General features: G+C 48.4%; 1 protein-coding gene across 3 annotated transcripts in view; it reads left to right on the top strand.

Annotated features, from left to right (window-relative positions):
* The window catches only part of STUM (stum, mechanosensory transduction mediator homolog), a 51,108-nt gene that overhangs the window by 23,880 nt on the left and 2,459 nt on the right, over window positions 1-24,769 (top strand). Inside the window, exons 2-3 of one of the 3 annotated variants that reach the window (XM_054196695.1) lie at window positions 10,548-10,727; window positions 19,843-20,850. In XM_054196695.1, the coding sequence (XP_054052670.1) occupies window positions 10,548-10,727; window positions 19,843-19,877 (215 nt within the window). In that variant the 3' untranslated portion in view covers window positions 19,878-20,850. Of the gene's footprint in view, window positions 1-10,547; window positions 10,737-19,842; window positions 20,851-24,769 lie in introns of all 3 variants that reach the window. The other 2 variants (XM_054196694.1, XM_054196696.1) reach the window with 2 other exon arrangements.

Raw genomic sequence — 24,769 nt, 5'->3', positions numbered from 1 at the left:
GAGTGCTTTTGTAAAAACTGTCCTATAAAAACAAGACCTGGTCATTATTTGATTTATGGTAGCACTGAACAAAACAGTGATACAGCCCCACATGTTAAATGCATGAAAGATGGTAAGTTTCCTGGGACAAGGACTATCCAAATAGAAAAGACACTTGAAAGTAGTGGTGTTAACATCTTAATTACGTTACTCCAGCACTACAAGAATAAAGGTACAGGTTCAGAATTATTTAGCAAGCAGCAGTAAAACCAGAATTCTGGTCTCTCGGATCATATTCTGGACTCTTATGTGCAGCACCGCGCCTCTGGGCGACAGAGTGCAACTCTACATGTCCCCTTTAAGTCCCTGCTTGAGATGCTTTGGCTCATAAAATGCATGCACTGAGTTTTCTGGATTAAAAAAAAAAAAAGGTCTTTTTGTTAGTCTCCTGCACACTTATCACTGCAGATCTCTGAACATTTATGTCACAGTTGTGTTTTACATTCCTATATTACTTAAGAGATAGCTTGTACTTTGGGGTCATTTTGGAGGCTGATGCACTTTATTATACTTCAGTTTCAGCTGTCTCTGTAGCAAAACCTCTAATTGCTCTGCATCCCCATCTAACTTCCTAATAAGACTAATTCTGTTTTATGTCTTGGTAGTCCCTAATTAACATAATTTGTCTTCTCAGTTAAGGACTCCAGGGTATCGCAGCAAGCTCAGATTCACTGCTCAGTGAATGTTAGAAGTAGTTAATCTATTCTTCCACAAGCAGAGTAAATGCATTTAGGTAGCTTCAAAGGGCTAAATTAGTTGCAAGGCAGCGATCAGTAAGACCGACGAGGGGACAGTCCCTTATGCTGCCCTTAGCCTGCTGCTTTCCTTCTGCCCAATTAGAGCACCCTCAGATGGGCACTAACGGCACTTAATTAACCTGTGGGATGGGAGAGGCAGGAAAAGCAGTGAGCATTTGATCTGGCTTCACCCAGAAAAACACCGAGTGCCCTTCTGAGCTCTTACACTAGTGTGGAAGCAGACACAGGAGGGTCATGCACGCCTGCCTCCTGCTCTGTGCCCGACAACAAAGAGCTTTCCCTGGAACAGACAAGAATAAACTTCAGTTCATCAGTGTAAAATTGGCTAGAGCCTTTGCAAAAGCTCTTGAGAATCCGTGGCCTTTTCCTTATTATTTTTCCCACTGTTACGCAGCTCTTATTTCCAGGGGCCTTTAGGAACTGGAGGTATCAGAAAGCCAAAAAGCTTTCCTTGCAGGTGGTTTCATGGCCACTCTGAAATGAGGACGGCTCTCTCCAGATAATCTGTTCTTGAGGCTTCCACGTTTGTATAGTTTGGACTAAAAGCCACATCCAAATTACTTCGATATCAATGGCATAAAATAGAATGGTTCAACATTTGTTTCTGAATGTACATCAATAAAACAGAAAATTGATTTCTGGAGGTGCTTGAGAATTGTGAATTAAGATCATAGTCTTAAAAATTAGAGGTGTTTACTGGAAGGTTGTTGCTGTCTCCTTGGTTCCTCTGTCACTTGGATCCTGAGCTCCTGTGACAGGTGGGTGCAGAGCGGCCTGGGACAGGGAGAGCCATGGCAAAGCACCCAAGCTGGTGCTCCTGGGTAGCCGGTGGGAGGAGAGGGGAGCATGAGGTGGAAAAAGCACCTGGTTTAATAGCAGACAGCATGAATACAGAAAGCTCTACATGACAGAGAGAAATCAGCAAGTAAAGCTGTTTCCATGAAACAGAGCTTTTAAGTTGCTGGTAAAATTCTAAAGCAGCAGGAACGCGTCCACTTAGGGCAGATGAGCTTATAGCAAAGTGCCCTGTGCTGTAAGCGGTGGTCATGCCTTTTGTTCTCCCTTAAGTTTGTTATTATAATTGGAAGCCAATTACATTATTTCTCTCAATGCTGGCATACTTAATAAGGATGCAAATTAATTAAAATTCTCTCCCCCATTCCATTAGGAAAGAAAAAAGTAAACATCGAGCAGAAGCAGTGTCTCGGTTCTTCTCATAGCAGCACCCCTGGGTAGCAGCAGAACAAGGGACATCTCATTTAGCCTCCCTGCCTCTTTGTTCCCTGTCTGTAACATGTGGACAGCCTGTGGCCTGCTTCATAGCGAACATCTACCTTACGAACTGCTGAGTACTACTGAGGAACCGTATTAGCTTTAACCAAGGCAGTCTAGCTGTGGGCAAGAAGCAAGCCAGAGTCTGAGTGGAGCTGTTCGGCCACTTGCTGTACCCAAAGGATGACTTCTTTGCATCCAGCAGAGCATCTCTCTGTACCACCAGTCAGCATCACAGGTGTAGTGAGTAGCTACAGTGCTACAGCCAAGGATTCTTGAGTGACCCAAACAGGAGCCGGAACAGGTTGGGAAGGAAGATGACTTAGTGAGGTACTAGCGCTACATCTGGAAGAAGTTGGGAATAAGCAACAGATTGGTGTCACGTTCAGAGAGTTGACCACAAGGCAAAGAATTTCTCTTTATGGCACAGTATCTTGGAAACATGGTAAAAGATGATACTTCTGGTGTAGATGGACTTAGGTTAAGCAATTAATTTTCTGTGACTGCAGGTGCTGTTTGGTGCACCCTTCCCATTTCCTATGTCTAGGTTTCTGTATAGTAATTCCCCCCACACCCCTTGACTTTTAGGAAATTACAAGTTTTCCTCAGTGGTTCATACTATTAAAAGCATGATGCAAAGTGTCAGTGGCAGTTCTGTGACCGCATCTTTTATATAAAGGGGAGGGGGGGAAATTATTTTGGGAGTCAGGCAGGTACAGCTTGCAAAAGTAATTCAGCAGCAGCAAGTTCTGGCAGAAGTCCGAGTTCTGCTCCGCCACTGTGGATTACACAGTTGGGCCCCAGATCACCATTCAACAGAAGTTCTTCCATCTCAAGTGCTTCAAGCACACCCTTAATTTTAAGCATCAAGTCAACAGAATTAAACCATAGGACTGGATTGGAAAACTTCACCCAAGGATTGTGGAATGTCTGGCAGCAGAACAAGCTGTACTGCAATCTCACTATTTATGGGTGGCTGCTTTTAAGTGTTCAAAACGTTGCAGTGCTGTAGAGTAAAAATAATGCCAATGGCTCCATGTATAATTAAAGCTTTAGTAAGTCATTTCACCTTCATGCAGCCCCCCCTCCATGTAATTTAAGCTGTGTATTTTTAGCCTTGGAAGTCTGTGAAAGTTTGTTGCAGTCAAGTTTTGAAGTTAGTATTAAAAAACTCTGCATTTTCGGAAGAGTTAACTTTTTCTAAAGCATTAAACATGAGAAGAAAATAAATCTCATTTTTGATGCAAAGGCAATGCTATCTTACTTGCACGTGGGCCGTCTTCTGTAGATGCTACATAAAAACTGTCAAGCCTGTTCTGACCACATGACACAAACCTACTAATAACAAACAGATGCAGAGCACCAGCTCAGTGCTGGAGCTACAGCGGTGTACTCGAGCAGTTGTAATCAATCTTGGACATATCGTGCTTTATCATGTGCTGGACATTTTTCATGCATGTAGGGAAACCAGAAGGCTAATCCTATATCCAGCCTGCTTTCTGCAGACTTGGGAGTTGGAACACATCCTGTTGAGACAAGAATCGCAAGCACCAGCTCTCACTTGCCAAGCGACTGTATATTTTTGTCCATAGAGAGGCCAAAAGGACTGGAGAGAGCCAGAATTCACTTTGAATGTCCTTCAGATATGGAAGGGGAAAATAAAAACAATGTGCTGGCAGAAACTAAACAGAGCATTTTTAATAGCAGGCCATGGAGAAAAATTCATGAGCTGCTCTCCATGGCAACATCTAGGTTCTGTCATGTTTGCTGCCTCCACTCTCTCCTCCTTCCCTTTCTCTTCTCCCTTTCCTACTCTTTGTCTCCCGGTGTTCTTGCCCAGGTCCTGCCTGCATCGTTATCCACGAGACCTGGCTTTTGTAGGGAATCGCTTTGCCACCAGGTGTCTGCACATCATCAATGTTCACCCCTTGCAGCAGTGCTTTTTGTGCCTGGCCTGTGCATATGGGATTCAGATTTTTGATGTTAAGAGGTGCTGCTTGGGACAAAGCAAACCTGTTTTCTAAGCTGCCCGCTGCTCCTCCTCTTCTTCCCCCTCAAATCGTTAAAGCCACCCATCTACCCTGTCCCCCTCTCATTCTATTTAGCAGGGGTAGGCTTTAGTCTGTATGGTTACGGCAAAGGGGGAGAAAGCTTGCCAGTGGCTGTTTAATCAAACTTTAGCCTAAAAAACCCAGTCTTTCTTTTAAGATGTTGGTCTAAAGCACCATTACTTCTAGGAGAAAACCAGTAAATGCACCAAGTCCCGTCTTACTTCCATGGGTGAAATGAACTACAAGGGGAAGGATGTAGGGGATGCCACTGACACTCAGGTTGCGTGTTCCCTTGGGTGGTACACCAGCCTTGTTTTGTAGTCTTGCCATCTCTGCCTTCTTTATATTTCAAGAGAAACAAGTCCAGCATCCACTAATGGGTGAAGGATTGCTGTGTAAGTGACGAACTCCATACTGTGGACTGAGCACTGGCCCCAACCCATAGTGGAAGCAACACTCCCAAGCTGCTCAGTACGAGAAGGCCACAGACACTTCAGGTGGATAATCTGCTCCAGGAGTGTAGCTGCAGTTGTGTGCACCTGTTTTCAGAGGGAACTGAGTGGCAAGTGGGTGGGTGTCTTCCATTGCTTGCTGTGAGTGCCTTCTGTGTGTGAACACACCTCCTGGCAAAGGAGCACATCTGGCCATGGAGCCAGGCCCAGGTTAGCTCCCCTCGGGGGGCACCCTCCAGCCTGCCGCACCTCTGCTGTTGCTGCAAACCAGAGAGATTCGCTGCATGCCCCCTGCCCACAATCACAGCTCTCTGAGGAAGCCATGGGAAGATGAGGCACGGCAGAGACCCTGACAAGAGCGCTGCGCTCACAAACTGAAAGAGCCATAGTAGATCACATACAGGTATATCAAATGTTCTTCTGAACCAGCCTTTTCTGTTCAGAGAGCTGCAGTAAGCTCAGAAAGAAAGCACTCTTATCTCAAAGGATTTAAGTGATGCACCTGCACCGGCAAGAGCTCTTTGATGCAGCCTAAGCTCTAGTGAGTTTCAGCCAGGTGGAGACTGGGGACATTGGTGAGGACTCATGCTGGCCAGAATGCTTCCAGGGCATTTTACTTTGCACCTGTTTTCCTCAAACAAAGACACAAACAATTCTCTGCTTTAAGAAACTTCAGCAGATGGTCAGCCTGAGTGTTGATGCTTTGCAACTTCATTTTATTGTGTTGTTAACAGTGTCCTTTCCACAGCCCAGCTCTACCCATCTAAGCAGAGGGGAAGGGGTTTCAGCATCAGTGGTCACTATTATAGCTGTTTCTTAGGCAAGTTTTAGTAGTTCTATTTCCCTTATCATAATCCAAAGGACTACAGTTTAGCATTTTGATCAATGCCAAGGGTGAAAGGCCTCCACAACTGAAACAACTCCTTACAGTTCAAGTTAGAATGTAAGAATGAGTTCAGAACACTTAAGACCCAAAGATGTCTTGGCCAGTAAGAAACACATTCACTGTGATACCAAGGCAACCCTTATCACCCTTCTCACACACGTTTTTTATGACTCACACCAGCACATTTCATGAATTTTTAGCACATCCACAACATCTTCTTCATACACCTGCCAACACTGTTTGATGACAGCTAATAATCATTTTACTTAAAAAATTCAAAGGCACATCAGATGTGTCCCCACACAGAGCACTCCCCTGACACAATACAGCTACTCAGGTACATCTCATCCCCACAAAATACACACTCATTAACTACATCTCCCACTGTCAATCCAACAGCTTTCCTTGCTCCCACAGACACCTCAAATTCCATTCCCCTCTCCTTCCCATCTTTGCCTGTGCTTACCTGCAGCTGTGATCCAGCATCATGACACAGTCCTATTTTTCCCCTCTGAGAGCAGAAAGGGAGGCACCATCCCACTGCTTTATTTACTCCCAGTGATATAGAGGAACATCTTAAATGAATTCAGGCTTGGGGAAGGGAAGAGGTGTGTAGGGACCATGATCATTATCAGCTTCACATGCTGCCCCTGCCTGCAGTAATTTGGGTTTCTGCTCTTCCTCCACCTGTAACAGGGCAGCTCTTCAGCTGTGATTTCCTTGCAGCAGAGATGCTTTATTTTGTGAAGCTTCAGATACCTAGTAGTCAGTGGGAAGCCCACAAACAAGTTGCCTGTGTGCTCAAATTATTTGCACTGTGGTCATCAGTGTCTTGTCTCCATTTGTTTTGCACCCTCGCTCCAACAAGGCTCTCACATCTGATGTTTCTGGGAAGGTGCCATCAGAAGTTTACTCACAACCAGGTCCTCCATGTGAAACACACCAAGCTCCACGTCTGGCTGAAGCTCCTGCAGAAGTGCCCAGGATGGGTTTTCTTGCAAAAACAGGACTTCTCTCATGCAGCTTAAGATATTCCATAATGCAGTCACTGCTGCACTCAGATGGCACAGAGGAGACTATGCTCAGGACAGGCCATGGGCTTGACCTCATGTCTTCCTCTACCCTGGATGAGTGACCCAAAGTAGTAAACCAGGAGAGCTCTCTCCAGGGCGTGAGTTTTTCCTCTAAGATAAAAAAAATCCAAACTAGTCCTCTCTCACACTATTTTTGTGTATTCTGTGAGGCCAGGAACCATCAGATGATGCTCTTGGGAAGGCCATGGCTGCCAGGGTACCAGCATAAACTGGGGAGGGGACTTTATCCTGCATGACAATGGGTCAGAGAGGGGAGAAAGGGCAAAAACCCCTCCTTTGTCTCTGCCTTTGTGGTGTTGTCCTACAGATACCACAACCCCTTCATGTTCAATGGGTTAAACTGTTGAAAACAAAAAGCCTTCCATATTTACTGGTGTGATCTAAAAATACCCCAATTCTGCTGACAGCAAAGGCTCCCAGAGGCTTCCTTCCCTTGCCGAAAACAGCGCGCGGCGTCCCGGCTGGCTGACACTGCCCTGAGTGAGATGAAATGGGTGGAAAGAGCAAGCTTGGCTTGCCATCCCCTCCCAGCATCGCTGCGCATGGCGCCGTCACCCTCTGCCCCAGATCTGGTCCAGAAGGACAAACCTCAACCCTTACCCATCCCTCTGCCCAGCCTCTGGTACCCTGTGGCCCCGGGTGCCAGGTGATTGCAGTGTGCCCTGATGCCCCATGACACTGAATGAACTCATGAGATAGAATAGGATATCTTCTCTCCACCGCCTCCCCTCTGCCCCCCAAAAAGGCTGTACTAATTCGCAGTTTAGAATAATCCCAGATTTTACTGCATTTTGGGTATTTTTCATTGGGAAGATATAAGAAATACTTGATATAATTTACTTAATGTCATGCTGGCATAGTTGTAGAGGCTTTTGGTTTCCATCTGCTTGCAAAGTTAGCTGTTTGTGTTTGCTGCTAACACTCACAGCCTGAGACCTTTTTGGACAGCTGATTTATTGGGCCAACATCATCCCAGCCGTAGTTTGCCTACCAATTTTATGATTTCTAGGCTACAGGTATTCAAGTGTCTGAATGCTTGGTCAGGAAGGGAAATGGTTCCGTGCCCCAGGTCTGATGCAGCCAGGAAGTATCAGCAGATACAGCTTGCTTGCCTTCCTCCTCCTCATCCTCCTCCTCTCCACCTCTCTGCTTCCAGATGCAAACACTTCCATATTCGGCAATGTGTAACTACAATGGCTTCTTAAGGGGAAAACATCTACCGTGGAAAATGTATTTAAGACTCTTTCTTCTGCTTCATGTTTTAAAGCGTATGTGGACCATAGGGAAAATATATCTTATGTCTGCTGGCATGTCTCAAGTCTTGCATTTAACAATGCCAACAACTTCCCAAAGATTAACTAATCCTAATTAATAAAGAAAATGCACTGGCATTGGAAAATTGGCTCCTGTGAGTGGGAAAGTGGCCTGAAAGGGGAATCGGAAGCCAAAGTTCGTGAGATTTTAATCCTAGCTTCTGTATCAATTCCCTGTCCAGAGAGGGACGCTTAACTGCTTTGTTTGCTTTATTCCTTTCTGAAGGGAACCAGACATTAGCTTAGTCACTGTGGTGTTTAGGGGATTAATTAGCTAATTCAGCACCTCACTCTAATGATGTAAAAATCTTAAAAGGTTCACTGGAAGGATTTGAAACTGTAGCTTAAGAATTATTGCTCCTTTACGACCTTTTTTGTAACACATCTTGAAAGAGTTAAAGGTAAAGCGGGAGGGGAAGATTTTCATTTTCATTTTAAAGCGAGACATGCATTTCCATTTGGCAAGATTTTGCATCCTGATGGGAAAACATGAACACCCGATCTCTGATCTTGCCTCAATCCATATTTAATCTCAGAGAGTGCTGTGGTGTAACTTTGCAGACAACAGTTTCAGGAAGCGTGGGGGAATATTCCAGCCTTCCTTCTGCTTTGGAGAAACTATAAAGGAAAAAAAAGGTAGGTGAAGCGGGGCAGAGACCTCACGTAATCCCCCCTGGAGGGCACAAAAGACATGGAAGACAAAGTCACAGAGCAGAAGACAGCCTTTCTTTTAAGAAGCAATGGGGAGATTTATACAACATCCTTTGGGATTAAAATGATTTCCACTTTTCCTCTGTGCAGACCCTTTTCTTTCGGTGGATAAGGGGGTGAAACCCTGCCTGTGAAAGCCAAGCAGCCAGAGGACGAAGCCCAGGGGGGATTTCTCACATGGGAGAAGATGCTGGCCCTCTGCCCACCGGTGGTGCTCTGCTGTAGGGCTGCCTCCCACCACCCCAGCAGCCCTCACCCACTCCCCTCCGCTGGGATACTGCTCCGCGGCTGCTCTGCGCCCGGCTTCGGCATGCGGCAAAGGCAGCGGGTGGGAGTATGAAATCGGTTCGAGCCAGCAGCAGGAAGACGCAGGGGTTTTAGGAGCTGGAGGTGCGTTAGGAAGATGCTGGAGTTGAAGCCTGCAGAGGATGGTGAGACTAAAAATAGGCTGTGGCCAGCCTTCCCCAGCATTTCAGCTTCTTAACTGCCTGCTCTCCTTGTGACCTGCTGAAGAAGAGGCAGCGATGGAGGAGATTATCTCTTCCAACACCCTGGCAATGCAGGACGAAATGGTATTTTGCTCCTAACCAGATCCTCCTGCTCTCTCTGTCTGGTGAGGTCTTCTGGAAGCTTGTAAACCGAGTGTTTCCTCCCTGCCTCTGCCAAACCAAGGGACTCCGTCCTTCACCCAAGTTCAACAAGGCACTTCTGTGCGTCAGAGCTGAGCTCATTCGTTCACATCTTACAGGTTGCTTGCAGGCTTCCATCCTTTGAAAGGGAAAAGGACAATTTTTGTAGAAATCACTGGACATCATGCTGCAGAATTTTTAATTCCAGACTTTCATCAAGGAAAGCATTTCACAGAACTACATTACCCAGTACAATCAATATTACACCTTTGTACCTACCTTGGAAAACCTGTATTTATATTTTAAAAAAAAAAAAAAAGCCACAAAGAATTCATAATGGTAAGAGGTGTTGGAATGCACACTTATATCAGGTAACTGAATCGCCCAGCCAAAAGCTCGTACTTTATAGGGGTCAGAAACAGTTTCTTCTGCTCTTTGCCAGTGCTGTGTGTTTCTGCACGTTGGTTGTGGGACAGACAAGGCTTCCCCGAGCTGCGCGTTTCAGCTAGCCACGGGCCCAGGACATCAGTTCCAAAATTCAGGAAGAATCTTTCTAAAGACTGCTGTGGTCGAGTTTTTTTTTTTTCCCCCCAGCTTTACCTTTCATACATCAGTGAGATCCTTCATGTGAATTGTTTTAGGAAGTCTGAAGGGTGTTTGCAAGTTCTGTAAGTTGGTCTCAAGCAGAGCCGAGGGCTGCAACACCGGGTCGCCTGGCTCCAGCGCTGGTTTAGCTGCTTCTGCTTCATTAAAAATGTGCTCGGAGGTAACAGTTTGTGACTGCGTAAAGCACTGTGCAAAGATGCAGTGCCTCATTAACACCACTTTTTTTGTGCGTGACCCTTTCAGAGCAGTATTGGTGAATAGTAACAGACTGCTGGACATGCCGGAGCCCTACAGCTTTCTAGAGCCAGTCCTGCTCTAATTCCCAGTGCAATTTTCCCTTTTACAGCTTCTGTGGAGTAAATATTCTCCCCAGGAGAGAGCCACCAGGCAGAAAAAAGGTAGACTGGTATTTCCACAGACACACAGCACTCCCTTGTAAACTGCCTACAGTGCATAAGTGGTTACCGTTGTGGGGGTGGAAGGAGCCAAAACCCAAAGAGTGTTTTTCTTTGCTGGTTTTCAAGTATACATATCAGTGTCATTAAATGGGAGACAGGGGTGTGTTTGAGTGAGATGTGGCTGTGCCTCCATTTGTCCTCTTGAAAAGTGTTCCCATCTTTTCAGCACTGCAGTGGGAGCACAAGAAGGGGGATGCCATGAGAAGTGGGTCTGAGGGAAGGAAATCGGCACAAAGTCATGGCTTTCACTGAGCCTTTTGTTGCTGCTCTCTCCCTAGGAACATTTGTATCTGCTTTCACCGTGCTGTGCGGAGCCCGGACCGACCTCCCCGACAGGCACATGTGTTGTGTCTTCTGGCTGAACATTGCCGCTGCTCTGATTCAGATCCTGACGGCGATCGTGATGGTTGGCTGGATTATGAGTATATTTTGGGGGATGGACATGGTCATTCTCGCAAGTAAGTACAGTGCACTCTTTCCCCCGACTTCTCACCTCTGTGGCCGTGTTGCTGGGTCCCAGCTAACGCCCCAGCAAGCCATCGGACTGCGCTATAGGGATGAAGAGCCACAGGATGGGCTCTGGAAGTCCGTGAGAAACACAGCAGGCAGAGGAATTGCTGGGAGGCACTTGGGATGGGCCCCGTGACACATCTGGAGGAGCCGCCCATCCCACCACATGGGGTGGGATCTTCCTTTTCCCTTTATAAAATGAAAAGTGCAGGGAGGAGTGAGGCCCCATAGCACTGTGAACTCTGCTGTCTGGAGCCCCTTCTGCCCATATGCGCGTTTGAAGGAGAAAGCCCTTTCTCCCTTGCAACTCCAGCTCCATCTCTCTGGTTAGCAAGACCTTCCCGCAAGGCCAGTTCCGCTTCCAGGAAGCATATGGGGCCAGCTGTCCCCAGAAAAGCCTTGGGGACTCTCCTGAGCTTTCCTTCCTCCACGGAATACATTTACCCAAAGGCTTTTTTTCATGTTTCACCAAGTTCTTAGGCTGAACAGGACTGTTAGCTACTCCTAGAAGAATTTCCCCTACACCCTTTAAGGAGGCTCTGAAACATTAGTCTACAGGAAGAAGAGAGGAATCCTTTTTTAAACACACATAATTTGGATCACTCAGTTAGTTAACTATGTATTATTCATCTAGAATACAAGCTCCATAACTTCATCTGCTAAAGACTAAAGTATCATTTTGCATCTCTGCCATATTGCAGAGAATAAAGGTGACAGCCTCACCTCGCAACTCACTGCTGGTCGTCTGCAAGACCCCATTCCCTTTCCAAAGTCTGGGAGAGGCCAGTGGGCATGGCTCTGAACCAGACAGGCCTGAGATCCTTCAGGCTGGCAGGGCAGGCAGTTCCCAAAGTGAGCACTTACCCTGAAGGACACCTTACCAGCAGCTTTTGCCTTTTGGTTTGAAGGGGCTCCACTTTGTCATCTCTGCTGATGACTTCTGTGGCTGCATGACAGGGGAGAAGAAAGGATCTCAGGAAATTGCCAGGCACCTGCCTAAAGATTAAATGGATGAAACTGAAAAAAAAACAGCAGGAAGAGTGCACATCTTCAGCTGCCAAACTTGGGGGTTAAACCCTCTCGCCAAACCACCTGCTAATTTCTGAGTCACCTTCAATTTATAGGCTGAGTTAAGGGCAATCCCCACGCAGAGCAAATGATAGATATTAAAAACCTTACCGTAAGCGAGGCTTTCCTCAGGACGAAAGCAGCACTGCCCTTTGTTTTTCCCTGCAAACCACCTGCCAAGTTTCATCTCAGGTGCACCTGCACAGCAGGGGTAGCCCGAGTTATTTCTGAGGGTGAATTGTGAATTGGTGTCCATCTCTGATGTGTCTTTAAGAACCCGCCCAATTTGTGTGTAATCCCATAATTATGTGTTCATAAACATATGCTCTTCTGCTGTTCCTCTGCTGGACAGCCTCCCTGCATGGCGCGCTGCCTGGCAGCCCCAGTTCTGCAGTGGTGGGGAGAGGCAGGAAAGCATCCATCCAGCTAGAGACCTACAGCTGAAACCATGACTTGCGGTTCTCCATAGTCCTGTTCATGTATGTCCTCGGGCTGGGGCTCAGGAGGGTCTTGCTGGTTATAGAATGATAGAATGGTTCAGGTTGGAAGGGACCTTAAAGATCATCTCGCTCCAACACCCCTGCCATGGGCAGGGACACCTCCCACCAGACCAGGTTGCTCAAAGCCCCATCCAACCTGGCCTTGAACACCTCCAGGGATGGGGCATTGACAGCCTCCCTAGGCAACCCATTCCAGTGCCTCACCACCCTCACAGTAAAGAATTTCTTCCTAATATCCAATCTAAATCTACGCTCTTCCAGTTTAAAACGGTTAGCCCCTGTCCTATCATTACACTCCCTGATCAAGAGTCCCTCCCCATCTCTCCTGTAAGCCCCCTTTAAGTACTGGAAAGCTGCTATGAGGTCTCCTCGAAGCCTTCTCTTCTCCAGGCTGAACAACCCCAACTCTCTCAGCCTGTCCTCATAGCAGAGGTGCTCCAGCCCACACTTGGCTGGACCCCACCAGTTTGGGAGGCAGAGGGTGGGGGAGCAGCATGTGGTGGCGATGCTCAGGCCAAGAGGTCCCTGACCATAGCAACAGCAGCTCATCCTGGCCCCTTTGGTGGCAGTCGAGAAGGGTAGGAGGAGTCAACGTTCCTTATGTTAACCAGATGTAGATCATCTGACAAGTTGCAGCCCTTGGCAGTTTCTTGCTGTCTCATTAAATATCTGGGGTTTAATTTTTATGTACAATATAGATAAAGTAATGGCTAAAGCAGCTCTTGGTTGATGGAGAATAAAAGAAAATAATAAATAATAACATATATTATTTATTATATAAATAATTTATTATATAAGTAATAATAAATTTAAAAAATAATAAAAGAAAAATCTCATTTTTCAATCAAAACGAAGAAGTGATCAATTGCTCCCAGCTGGATCAGACAGCCTGCCAGACCTGAAGTGTTTTGTTTTTTCATGTTTTGTTTTCACATTTAAAAAAAAAAAAAAAAGTTATAACTTAAAAATGAAACAATGTTTCAAATGCAAGAAATAAGACCATTTCATTTAGAAACACTGCCAGGGAACGTTTTGCTTTGGCTGGGGTTTGTTGACATGCAGACGGGTTCTATTTGATGCACTGGACAGAAATTGTACGCTGGAATCTGCGTTTAGGTGGGGAAGAGATAAAAATATATGAAGCCACTGCCTTCCTCTTGTCTTCCTCGCTGTGAAATGGTGGTTTCCATGCGATTTTTGTGGCTAAAGGCAGGGCGGAGCTGGTGGTGTCTAAGCTGAAGGGGGGGCCAGCGGCGAGGAGAAGGACGGGAAGCAGCTGGTGCTGGGGGACTCCACTCCGGCTTTCCCTGAGGGATGAATGACTCGCTCCCGGGATGGGGTCCTGCCTGTCTATCTGCTGGTCGAGAGCTGGGTGGGAGGTAGGGAGGCTCGTTGCTGATTTTCACCTTCTAGTGCTAATTCTCAGCCATTAAAGGGGAGCCCTGCAGGAGCCTGCTCTGAGGGGAGGGGTTCGGGGATAACGAGGGGAAAAGGAGAAGAATTATAGGCCAATCAGGTAAACTTCAATCCCTGGAAGAAGTAATGAAACAAGTGACTTGCATTCATTTAGAAAATAAAAAGAAACAAAGCAGCAGTTGCCCTGGATTTGTCCGAAGCAAGCTGTGTCGGACTTGCTTGATTCCCTTCTGTGGCAGACGGATTCATTTTGTGAGTGGCAGCCGTCAGCCATCCCTCCTGACTTTCAGGTGCTGACACCATCTCACACAGCCTTCCTACCACCAAGCCAGGGAGACCGTGTCACGGTGAAAACGTCCTTGAGAACCGTTCACTAAATCCATTTTCCTGAACTGGGAAGATATAAGGAGAGGTGTGTTGAAAGGTCCCTCCTGAACCCAGCTCTGTCCAGGATTTTCATTCACGGCTTGTTGACGGACCGGAGAAAGGGCTTATGAGCCCCACACCACCACGGCTGCAAGGATGGCAGGCACAGCGTCTGGATTCAAGCAAATCGAAGAAACAGTCCAGAAAAATAAATGAACGTTGTTCAGTAGAGACAAGTCCAAGGCACTAAAGAGGGATTAATCAACTACATGAATACAAGCTAGGGAACAACTTGTTTTTCAGAGAAGGATGTGGTGGCTGCAGTGAGTCACAGGCTGCACAGGAGCACATTGCTCAGAGGGAACAAACACAGGTAGGAGCAGAGCCTGTAGGACATAAACCAGTCCCCTCACCTTTCTCGGCACAAGTAAAGCTGCAGCGAGGCTTGTGGCCAGCTTTGGAGGCTGTACGTGGTGTGGAGAACCTGGAGAGAGTCCAGAGGACTGTGAGAAAGCAGGCAACCAAGAGGCTCGGTGGGCTAGTAAACGTGAGAGGGCAACGATTTAGCCTAAGACAGGCTTAAATAACAGCAGGGAAGATCTGTGTGAAAATTAGAAGATGTTTTCCCTCCAGTAAGGTCCAAACGCTGAAGAGGTGGCATGGCAGGATCTGCCCTCTCTGTGACTGAAGCCCAACAGAGGGTAGACCCACATGTGTCAGGAGCAAGGTGGGACATGGGAAGAGACCAGCTGACCTCGAGGGGTCCCATCCAGCGCTCATCTCCTGTAAGGTGCCCTTTAGCAGGATATATCCCAGAAGGAAGATTAATTGAATGCAGTCTTACTGTCACACTTAATTACTTTTGGCAGCACAATGGCATGGGCCATTTTCTCTGCTAATTTAAACAAATTGCCAGCTGGCCCCATTAAATGCCACGGATATCTTCTTTAAGCAGCCATATGGCTTTGCCAGCCATCCTTCGGCTTACCCGCTGTCTGAAGGCAAAGGTAGATTAAACGGAAGAACTTAATTCTTTTACCAAAAAAAATAAAAACATTGGAGAAAAAAAAAAAAAGGACTCTGGACTCTGCACCGCTGGCTGCAGGTATCCAGCTGCCCTCGGTGGGCAGTGCTGCCGCACCGTGCTCTCCTCCATCCAACCCCTCATCACGGCTGCGGGGACAAGGCATGGGGCTGTGGCAAAACAGAGCTAATGAGCCAGCCAAGGCCAACTGGAAAATGAGCCTCCTAAGACTTTCCGGGCAAAGGCATACCTTGTCCCCAGCCCACCCAGCACGCATCTTCATTAGCTGCAACGAGCCCCGTGCAGGATGAATGCAGAGGCCTTTCCAGGAACTCCCTCGCTGCCCAGAGCTCGTTGTAAAGGGTTTTGTGCCATTCCTTGGCAGAAATAGCACAGTAGTCGATATAGCAACATCACGCTGAGGTGGCAGAGGAGACAGAAATCGGGGACTGTTTGTCCAGATGTTGTTGTGCCGCTGATGAACACAGCCAAGAAGCCAGGCCTGGTTTCGGAAGGGACCCCTCGCTCAGCTTCTGGTCTCTGAATTAACACCTTGCGTGGCTGCGCCTGTGAATGAGCAAAGGTGCCGTCGCTCGTGGTTTCACAGGACAGGGACTCCTGCTGCAGCCCCTGATTCTGCAGGGGGCAGCTGGCTCTTGGGGACTGATTGCCACCCAGTAGTAAGAAATTACCTGTAGTCACGCCGTCCGCTTGTCACTCCTTTGCTAATTACAGCGCTCGGCCCTTGCCAGAAGCAGCAGCAGATGGTTGCATGGTTACTGGACACTCGGGCTCCGAGGGACTTTGGAAAGCATCACCAAGCCTCTCTTCTCTGCTGGACTCCTGCTAGGGCAGGTAACGCAGCTGCCCTGGGAAGGAGAGGGAGCAGAAAGCTTTTGAGAAACTCAGAAGAATATCCCAAAACAGCTGGTAACCCTGCACGCGATGAAGGCAATTCTGAGGACAAATGGCCTGCTTCGAGCTATTATCTTTTTTAAAAATCTAAATAGACCCATCCCCCAAATTGTGCCTAAGGAAAGTAGGTGAAAAACCCTTTTTTGCAGTTTCCTACCAAATGTTGCGGTAGGGTAAATTCTTAAAATATTGTAGGAATGTTAAATACCACCAGGGTTTGCAGCACCCAGCTGGGGTAAGGCACGCCGTGGTTGCGAGTTATCTATGGGCACAAGCAAACTCATCAACAAAACTGCAAAAAAAGCCATTAGGTGTAGTTTTCCCAGCTCTCGGAGCGTGAGTGGTGTGCCACACACCATCCAGTACACCGTGCTGACTTGTTTGCCGCCTTCCTTCGGCTATTCCCTTTTGGTCAAACCCATGAAACGGCAATATCACAGGGGAAAGCGTGGCTCAGAGGTGTCAGTCCATCCAGCCTGTCTGGACTGGGGCCAATGAGCTGGAAAGCAGGTGAGGATTCCCCCATCCACTTTAAACAAGAGCCCCAAATGAAATGATCCACTTCAAGTACAAGGATTTTAAATAACGTTTAGCCCTGGTGTGAATGTCTGGCGGTAGTGCAGCTGTTTCTCTGTTTACTGTGCAGCCACGATTTATTCGTTCTTTTCTGGTTCTCCATGTGTTTCGGATGTATCGTCTACAGTTACATTTCTCCCTCTCTCTTTCTTTCATGTTCCTTTGCCTCCTTTTGTTCACCATCAAAGTTTCACAAGGTAAGTTTGTTTCTGTTCCTCCTCCTCACACCCTGTGGCAGCTCCCCATGCAGAGCAACGAGCACTCGGCTGGGACGAGCCATGTGGGATTTGCTGCCCGTTCCCAGCCCGAGTCCAGCCGTGTGCCTGTACTTGCGTGTGTCCGCCTGTCTCTGTGTCTGTCCTGTGGCCGCACAGCCCCAGGGATGCATTCTCCACCCAGCACTGAAATGCCCCTCGGGCTGCCCCCAGGGCACCCTCGGAGCAGGGCAGGGACCTGTTTCAGCCTCGAGAGCATCCTGAGGCCATCCTCTGCACGAACCCAGTCCCGGTAGGACAGACTGTGCACGGACTGGTTCCTTTTTGCCTGAATCTGACTTGCAGTGGTTTACAGAAGAAGTGCAATTTCAAGCAAACTTGATTAAATCAGTGATTCTGAGCACGGATACTCAGACCAACTTAATCTCGATCCCAGAGCTGTCTGCTTTACAGAACTGCACCGTAACTGTATTGCAGGCTTACTAACGTGAAGCTCCTTCAAACAGAATAGCTATTCCTACGCAAGACATGCAACTATTTTCATATATAAACTGCTTAGTAAGTTAATTCTGGAGAGTTTTAATAAATAAGTTTAGCAAAGGACAAGTCATCTTTTGGCCTACCTTTGATCTTGTAAAGAGAGACACAGGCTCGGCCACTGTAACTGGCTTCCAGACAGCTTCAAAACTGATAGCAGGACTGAAATGATTTCTATTATATCTTAATAAAAAGCATGGCTACACAAGCAAGTTACTGTAAGCATAACCTAGCTTGCTCACTTTAGCTAAGGATTATGGCATGCCCCAACTCCCTGGACCATGTGCTTGATTTAATGTTTTGTTGTTGTTGGTTTTTTTTTTTTTTTACCATGCTCCCTAAACAAATTAAACCAATGCTGTAGACAAGCCCATATTACAGGTTTCCAACCAGCTCATCTTGCCTTCAGAGCTGACTCACACTTAGGACATAAATGCCTCAGAAATCATCATTTTACCCCCCCCAGAAAAAGCTGTTTGAAAGAGATGAGAACCTTTCTGTTCAGCTGCGGTCGATGGGCAGCAATGCAGTGCAGGGGAGTACCTGCTGCTAAGTGTCATTAATCTCGTCCTCCAATTCCTTGTGCTGGTTTAGCAGCGGGAGATCCAGACTGCCAAGGCTGGGGGCGTGCGTAGATTTTCCAGAGTTTATTTGCCAGGGCCAATTCGTAGTTCAGCAAGAAGTCCCTTAAAGATAGGGGTTGTGGCACTTAAAAAAGCTGAACACAAAATACCCTTAAGGGACTTAAAAAAGCCTGACATAAGAGTTGGAAAGAAATATTAAAAAGCATCAACAGAAAGGTGTTCGAAGAGTTAAACATTCTTCTGAGATATGAAATTTCAGACTCCTTTGAAATTCAAAATATAAAAGTGACCGGCTACTTGTGTTATTTAAACAAAGAGGAAAAAAACCCCAGATTTTTGAAAGGTTTCTAGTTGAAAGATCTTCACTATTGCAGGCAGTGCAGGTAAGGACAGTTTGGTTTTGGTTACTTCTTTACAAAGGAGATCTTTTGCACTGATACTATTGTAGTAGCAATCCCAGCTTCTCTTAAAAAGGAAGCAGGTAAAGCTTCTGGTGCAGTCATTGCAACCACCTAGCAAAGTGTTAAAAAAAAAAAACCAAAAACAAAAAACCACGGTATTTTTCTTGTTATCCCATGTCAGCAGAAGAGCTGCGGCTGCTCTCCTATTGCCCTTCCCTGCCATAGCCCGCCAGGGGAAGGAGCCCTTCCCTATGGGATTTGCAGCCTCCCCTCAACCACTACGTGCAGGATGGCAAATAAAGTGGGGCCCCAGCCCCTCGAGGAGCTGCGACGAGCAGCGGGACAGGCTGCTTTATCCCTCGCAGCATCCGTGTGGCTGCAACACAATAGGGCCCCCCGTGTCCGCTGGGGCCAAGCATGAGCCAACACAGAGCCCCCCCCTCGAGGGCTTTGCTGCCTTGGTCAGGAGGTGCATTAGACCCCACAGCCAGGGGGAAGAGGAGAGGGGGTGGAGGAGGAGGGATCTGGGCAGTTTCCCAGTGCAATTGGTTTTGCTGCTGGAAAGCTCCATTTTTCCCAGCCCTGCCAGATGGGCCGCTGTGCCCTGAACAAAAGCACCCGTAATTCTGCTGGGCTGGAGCAAAGCAAGCGTGTAACAAAGCAGTGAGAATATCATTAGGGAAAGGGGCCCATGGAGGCATCCTAAGGTCTGTGTTTGAACTCCGACAATTCAGCCCATGATCAAAGGCATCCCCTTTCTCCTCCAAGAGATGTTTGTTCACCTCTGCAAACCACAGTGCAAATTGGTTACTGCTGGAGAGCTCTGTTAGCGAAAGCCAGGACAAGAACTAAAAGGTAGATAGAGGAAACCAGCCTCCTCCTACCTGGCAGTCCGCTGGAAGGATGAGGTTCAGACGTAGATCACAAGTGGAGATGCGAGTGCGTCAGACGCACAGCCAACAAGCTGCCAGCTCAGCGCTTGCCAGCAGCAGTGTCTCTGGAGCAGTTTCTAAGGGCATAAGTTTCCCCTACACTGCAGAAAAATCACTCCCCGTAAAGGTTTTAGCTTATTGGGCTGTACTGGCATTGGTGGCCGCAGGTACCTACTGCGCCTTTATAACCTGTTGGAGCAGCTGTGCCTCTGCCCATGCTGGGGCCGGTGGCAGGCAGCCACCACAGCAGCAGGGCTGGCCACCAGCAGCCGCATTGCCACGCCCAGGAAAGCGGCTGCACCCCTTGGTTGCCCGGGGCAGGTGTTGGCTAGAACAAGGAAAAGCAGCTTGCCAGGCTGAGCCTGCCTTGGGACAGCCTGGTGGCAAGGGGGGGGACGTGGCAGCCCCCCTGTTTTCCCACGTAGTTTGCTGCTCCTGGTAGACCAGGCTCATGGCTCACTTGAGCCTCATGGAGGGTCCTCGTTAGGAATCAACACTAATCATGTTCCCTTCCCCTCCCTCCTCACAGGCTACAAGGAACAGGGGATCCCACAGCAGCTGTAGTGGCTGGGACAAGTATGGTCAGAGAAACACGGCGAGAGATTTCCTTTGGCAGCTGTGGGCCACGGACCTTTTCATTACCCTTTGTCTCTCTTCTTCCCTTTCTTTTGTTTCGTTACGTTTGAACCCGGTTCATCTGCCCGTCCAGCGGAGCGGAGGTGCAGAGCAGCCGACGGAGACTTGCACTGATCCCACTGAGCAGCGGAGATGGGGCAAGCACAGCATGGGTTAGGACTGGCCCTGGCCAGCACACGGTGGGCGGCCGATGAGGAGGAGGAAGGTGCCAGGAGAAGGAGACATCCCTGGCGAAGGTGGCACCTGAGCCGGGGGAGCGGGAGATGCTGCTTTCTCTCTCCTCCCAGGGGGAAGTAGCCGAAGACGTTTTGCCTCCTTTTTATGCTCACCATTAAAGGAAACCGGCTGTGAACATCAACTGCCAAGGAGCTATCAATAGATATATGTACAGTATGTAAAAGCAAACCAGTGGTACTTTTTTCCCTCCCTGAGAATCCATCCTTAACTGCTTTGCGGTAGTGGAGAGCTCAGCCCAGCCTCCTCTGCTGTCTGTGTACATATGATGCTCAGTGAAGCTCTGTCCTTGCAGATGTCTTGAGAAACGCGCTTGCTGTAAATTGTATTGTACTGCTGAACTGACCGGGGCCGTCCCCTGCTTCCATCCACTGGCACTATGTGAAGACCAGACCTCCCACCGGCCCCTGGGGATGCTTTATCTAGCAAGGGACCGGTGCCCCGCAGCACCTTGCCTCTAGGGTGGTGGGCACAGCCCACATGCTGTCAAAAACTTCTAGTGTAAAACAATACCAGAGGAGCAAAAAAAAAAAAAAAGAGAGACACTTTTCCTTCCCTCCTCCTGAAAAGTCCTTGCTGGCAGTGTCTCCGTGCTTTGGAAATGGATCCCCTTACAGCGCGGCATGTACTCCTGGCTGAAGCAGTGTCCCCGCTCCGCTCCTCCAGGGTAAGTGCCCAAAGCTTGAGGATCCCGACCCTGGTGCTTGGTAGCAGTCGTGGCTGGAAGGCCCGTGGCCAGGTGGGGTAGGGCTGTGTTTTTGTGGTTTGAATGCACGATGTGCAGAGCTAAATTGGGCATCCAGGTGGAGTGACCCCTCTGATCCTAGCTGGTGTTTTGGCAGGACAAGGGGAGCTCAGCCCCGGAGGGAGCCGGTGGCAGCACCTGGCTGCTTTTCCACTCCAAAAAGGTGGCAGGAGGAACACTGATGAAAAGGGACAAAACCGGGCTGGCTGCTGTCACCTGGGGAGGGTCCTCCCAGCAAGAGGAGCTTCACACAAACCCGCTGCCAAAACCAGGAGCCGCCAGAGCAGGACAGAGCCAAGACCTGCTTCCAGCCCATCGCTCCTGCAGGGGGGCAGCTGGTGGGCGAGGGGACGGCAGCAAACCCGCCTGCCCTGCAAGCTCCCAGCCTCTCCTAGCACGACGGTCTGCTTTTAAGGCATGTTTTTGTTTTCCATGCAGGGCAGATCCTGTCAGTTAAAGTAACTCTTGTTGCAAAGAGAGCTGAGAAGTAAAACAGCAGCAAGTGCCCCTGAGCACACAAGTCTCCTTGCCTGACCAGCTGCAGACAGAAAGTGCAGAAATACCTGCCTGGCTTCGAAACCACCCAGCTGTGTGCTGTGTGTTTTAACCCACAGAGGCATCCCACGGGTATGCTGAGCAGGACAGCCGCTGGCCGAGGGTGGAGGAGAGCCCTGCGCTATGCAGGGTCCCTGACAGTGATGCCCCCAGGGAGGTATTGTGGTAGGAAGCTCCTTTAGCTTTTACACCAGCGGGAAACATGGTTTAGCCTCCCCATAGCCCCACGTACTCTCCTGGCGGATGGAGACCTGCTGGCTTTAGTGCAGGACCTTTCCTCCTGGAAAGTTTCCTACCTGCCCAACACCCACACTTTGCTCTGAGGCCACAGCCTGTGGAAAGCAGGTGGAAAGCACCAATGCCTCTCTGCTCTCCCAGCTCATGAAGTCCTCCTCCAGGACTAATGATAAAGCATAATCCATAGTCCCAGCTAACTTCTGGTGGGACAGGACCTGTCCAAAGCACGCAAGTTCATCCAGCACAGGCATTGGAACTGATGACAAACTTCCTTCACCCTGCTCTTTGATGACTGTGCACTATAAAGAGCTTTGGGCTGCCTGAACAGGAGAAAAGGGCAGAGTTGGGAGCTGTGGGAGCACCAGCCTTCGCTGTGAGACAGGAGCCTGCTGGCTCGAGCATTTCCCCTCATCTCAGCAGCCTCCATCAGGAAAGCGAATGAAACCCGTATAACAGTGATGCAAATTTGTAACACAAACAAGTCCTCACATATTTATCAAGCCAGACTTCAGCTAGGGCAGTGTGTTTTGCAGACGTTGCCTCTGTGCGGGTGCAGATACTACCTGGTGTTTGAGCGTGGTGTGCCCAAGCCAACAGGCTCAGCTAAACCTGCAAAACTCCCACTGGGCACGCATCCTACAGTGCCTATAATCTATAGGAGACACGTTGAAACTAGCTCTTTGGCACATGGTTAGTGGGAGGAGAGGAAGCAAATCAACATGAAATGGATGTGTGGAAGACCCTTCAGATTAAGTTTAAAGCAATATTTCACAGGTCCTGGCCAAATTTTAATAGTACCTTCCCACATCTGTAGATGATCCACCTCATTGCTACCCCTGAGAAACAGCAGCACGCAGTAAGGTTAAATTACCCAACTCCAACGCAAACCCATGGCAGAACCACAGGAATAACTCAGGCTGCATTTTGCCTCACACCCTAAACAGTGGCTCATACTACTGTGCTGGCCAGCCAGAAACAGCTATTTAGCAACTACCCTGTATCCAAATGGGGGTGCTGAGCTCAGCTTTTTAGGCTGCTCCACGAAAAGCAAAGATCCATAACACAGCGCAGACAGGAAAGCTGCTTACTTGTAATTTTAGAGGAAGATAGATAAAAAAAAATACCACCTTTTAGAGAGATGCAAGCCACACAACACAGGCAGCAGCAAAGCGGGTTTCTTTGGAAGACAAGCACCAGTCAGTGCTTCTTGTTAACCTGGGGCTGGAAGTGCTCAAGAGGAAAAGCAGGGCAGTTATCCTGCCATCATGCTGCACCACAGCAAGAAGTGGTTTCCTTGCTTTGCCAAGGAGAGGCTTGCAAGGCAGCAGCGCTTTGAAAAAAGTGAACTCCTAGTAGGTCAGTGGTGGAAAGATGAAACCCAAGAGACGCATGACATCTGCATTAAAGCCAAGGGATGAGCTCCTCAAGATTACCGTTGCCACAGCAATTACCAAAATGGTTTCTGCTCATGATGTTCAACAATTTCAACTCTCTGACCATTTCTACCAAAAGGATGGGTTAAGAGGGTGGGTGCTCAGGGCCCTGTGCTGTAGCATCTGCAGCTCTGTGGCTTGTGGGACTGTATGGATGTTACAGAACTGAGCTTCAGCACTTACTGAGAGACAGAGAAGCTCTACGCCTTAATTTCCCACCTGGAAAAATAAGGGGTAAATGGGATCCTAACCAGAGGCAAACAGGGAATCAGTGGCACATCTGGAAAACACTACGCAAGGTGCTGCTGAGATTGGTGGGAACTCTATTTTAGAGGTTTATAACTAGTCATTAAGCCACGCAAACAACTTGTCAGCTCAGCTGTAATGAGCATGATGACCAAGAGTAATGGTTACCTCTTGCAATTGCCCAAACAGGAGTGCAAACTCCAAATGCTGCCTGAGCATCGAGTTAGTTCTGCTGCAGTCTCGGGATGGATGTGCAGGAGCCTCTGCAGACAAGCTAAGGTCTGCTGGTGGAGGTGTTGAAAAGAAACCAAACTGAGCCTTTGGGTGCAGAAACTCTGAAACAGGAGGATCTAAGTGTGGCTTAAGAACAGCTTGTTCTGGTGCCTGTGAGAATGGCTTCACTTTTAGAAGATGGAATCAAACATTTAGTGGTCAAGTAGTGCGACAGGTCTCAGTCTGTCAAGGGTTAAACAGTCTGACATTTTCACTGGGCATTAAACTGCCCAAAGTGGTGTCTCTGTGGCATCAGATGTCAGACCAGCAGCAGATGCCTCATCTCAGCTGGGAGCTGCTCTGACAGGGCAGAGACCCAGCATCCATACCAAAGCTCCCCCAGGAATAAAAGGTGGCAGGAATAGCTCCTTTAGTAGCTTACGGACGGGGTTTTGCTGGCTTTTCTGGCCACACTTGATGCTGTCTGTCTGCAGGCTCTAGTGAGGATGGGAGAATTGGGTTAGCTGGGGAAGAGCTTATATGGAAATGCTGCCCTCCCTGGGACTGCCACAGGTCTCCAGAGAGCATCGCTTCACTTACATCTGTGTGCTGGCTGCATTTATTGCATGAGGGAGTTTGGCACCAACAGCACTGCACAAGGGAGATGCAGGACTTCAGGTTTTGTTCTATAAAAATTTTTCTTATTTTTGACCTTTCTATGACATTGGGGGAGCCAAGAAAACAGTCAATGCACCACTCCAGAGGCTCTGAAATCTGCCCAGTGGAGACCCAGGACAAAAGGCCTTATTTCTGCCTGTTGTGGGGATTTGTTTAATTGATTTTAATTAGCAATAGACGGATTCCCACTCTCTGCTTTACGACGGGAGCAGCTCCATGGATTGGCCTTGCTACCAGGGAGCAAACACCAGGTCGCATTTTCCCCCAAAGCCGCCCCGCTGCAGTAACAATGATGATAAAAACCTCTGTTTTTTCCAATAGTCCCGATTAAAACCAGCACCCCCGAGCTCCCCCCAGCCCAGGCACGAACAGCAGCATGCTCTCGAGCAATGGTGAGCCCCTGAGCCTGGTTTCAGGTCTCCCCGTGGCAGGTAGCGAGGAGATATGGGCTGCAGTGAGCTCGGAGGCTGAGCCCTGCA

This window comes from Rissa tridactyla, chromosome 3, assembly GCF_028500815.1.
Source record: "Rissa tridactyla isolate bRisTri1 chromosome 3, bRisTri1.patW.cur.20221130, whole genome shotgun sequence".
Classification (NCBI taxonomy): domain Eukaryota; kingdom Metazoa; phylum Chordata; class Aves; order Charadriiformes; family Laridae; genus Rissa; species Rissa tridactyla.
This window is presented reverse-complemented; position numbering and strand designations above follow the sequence as displayed.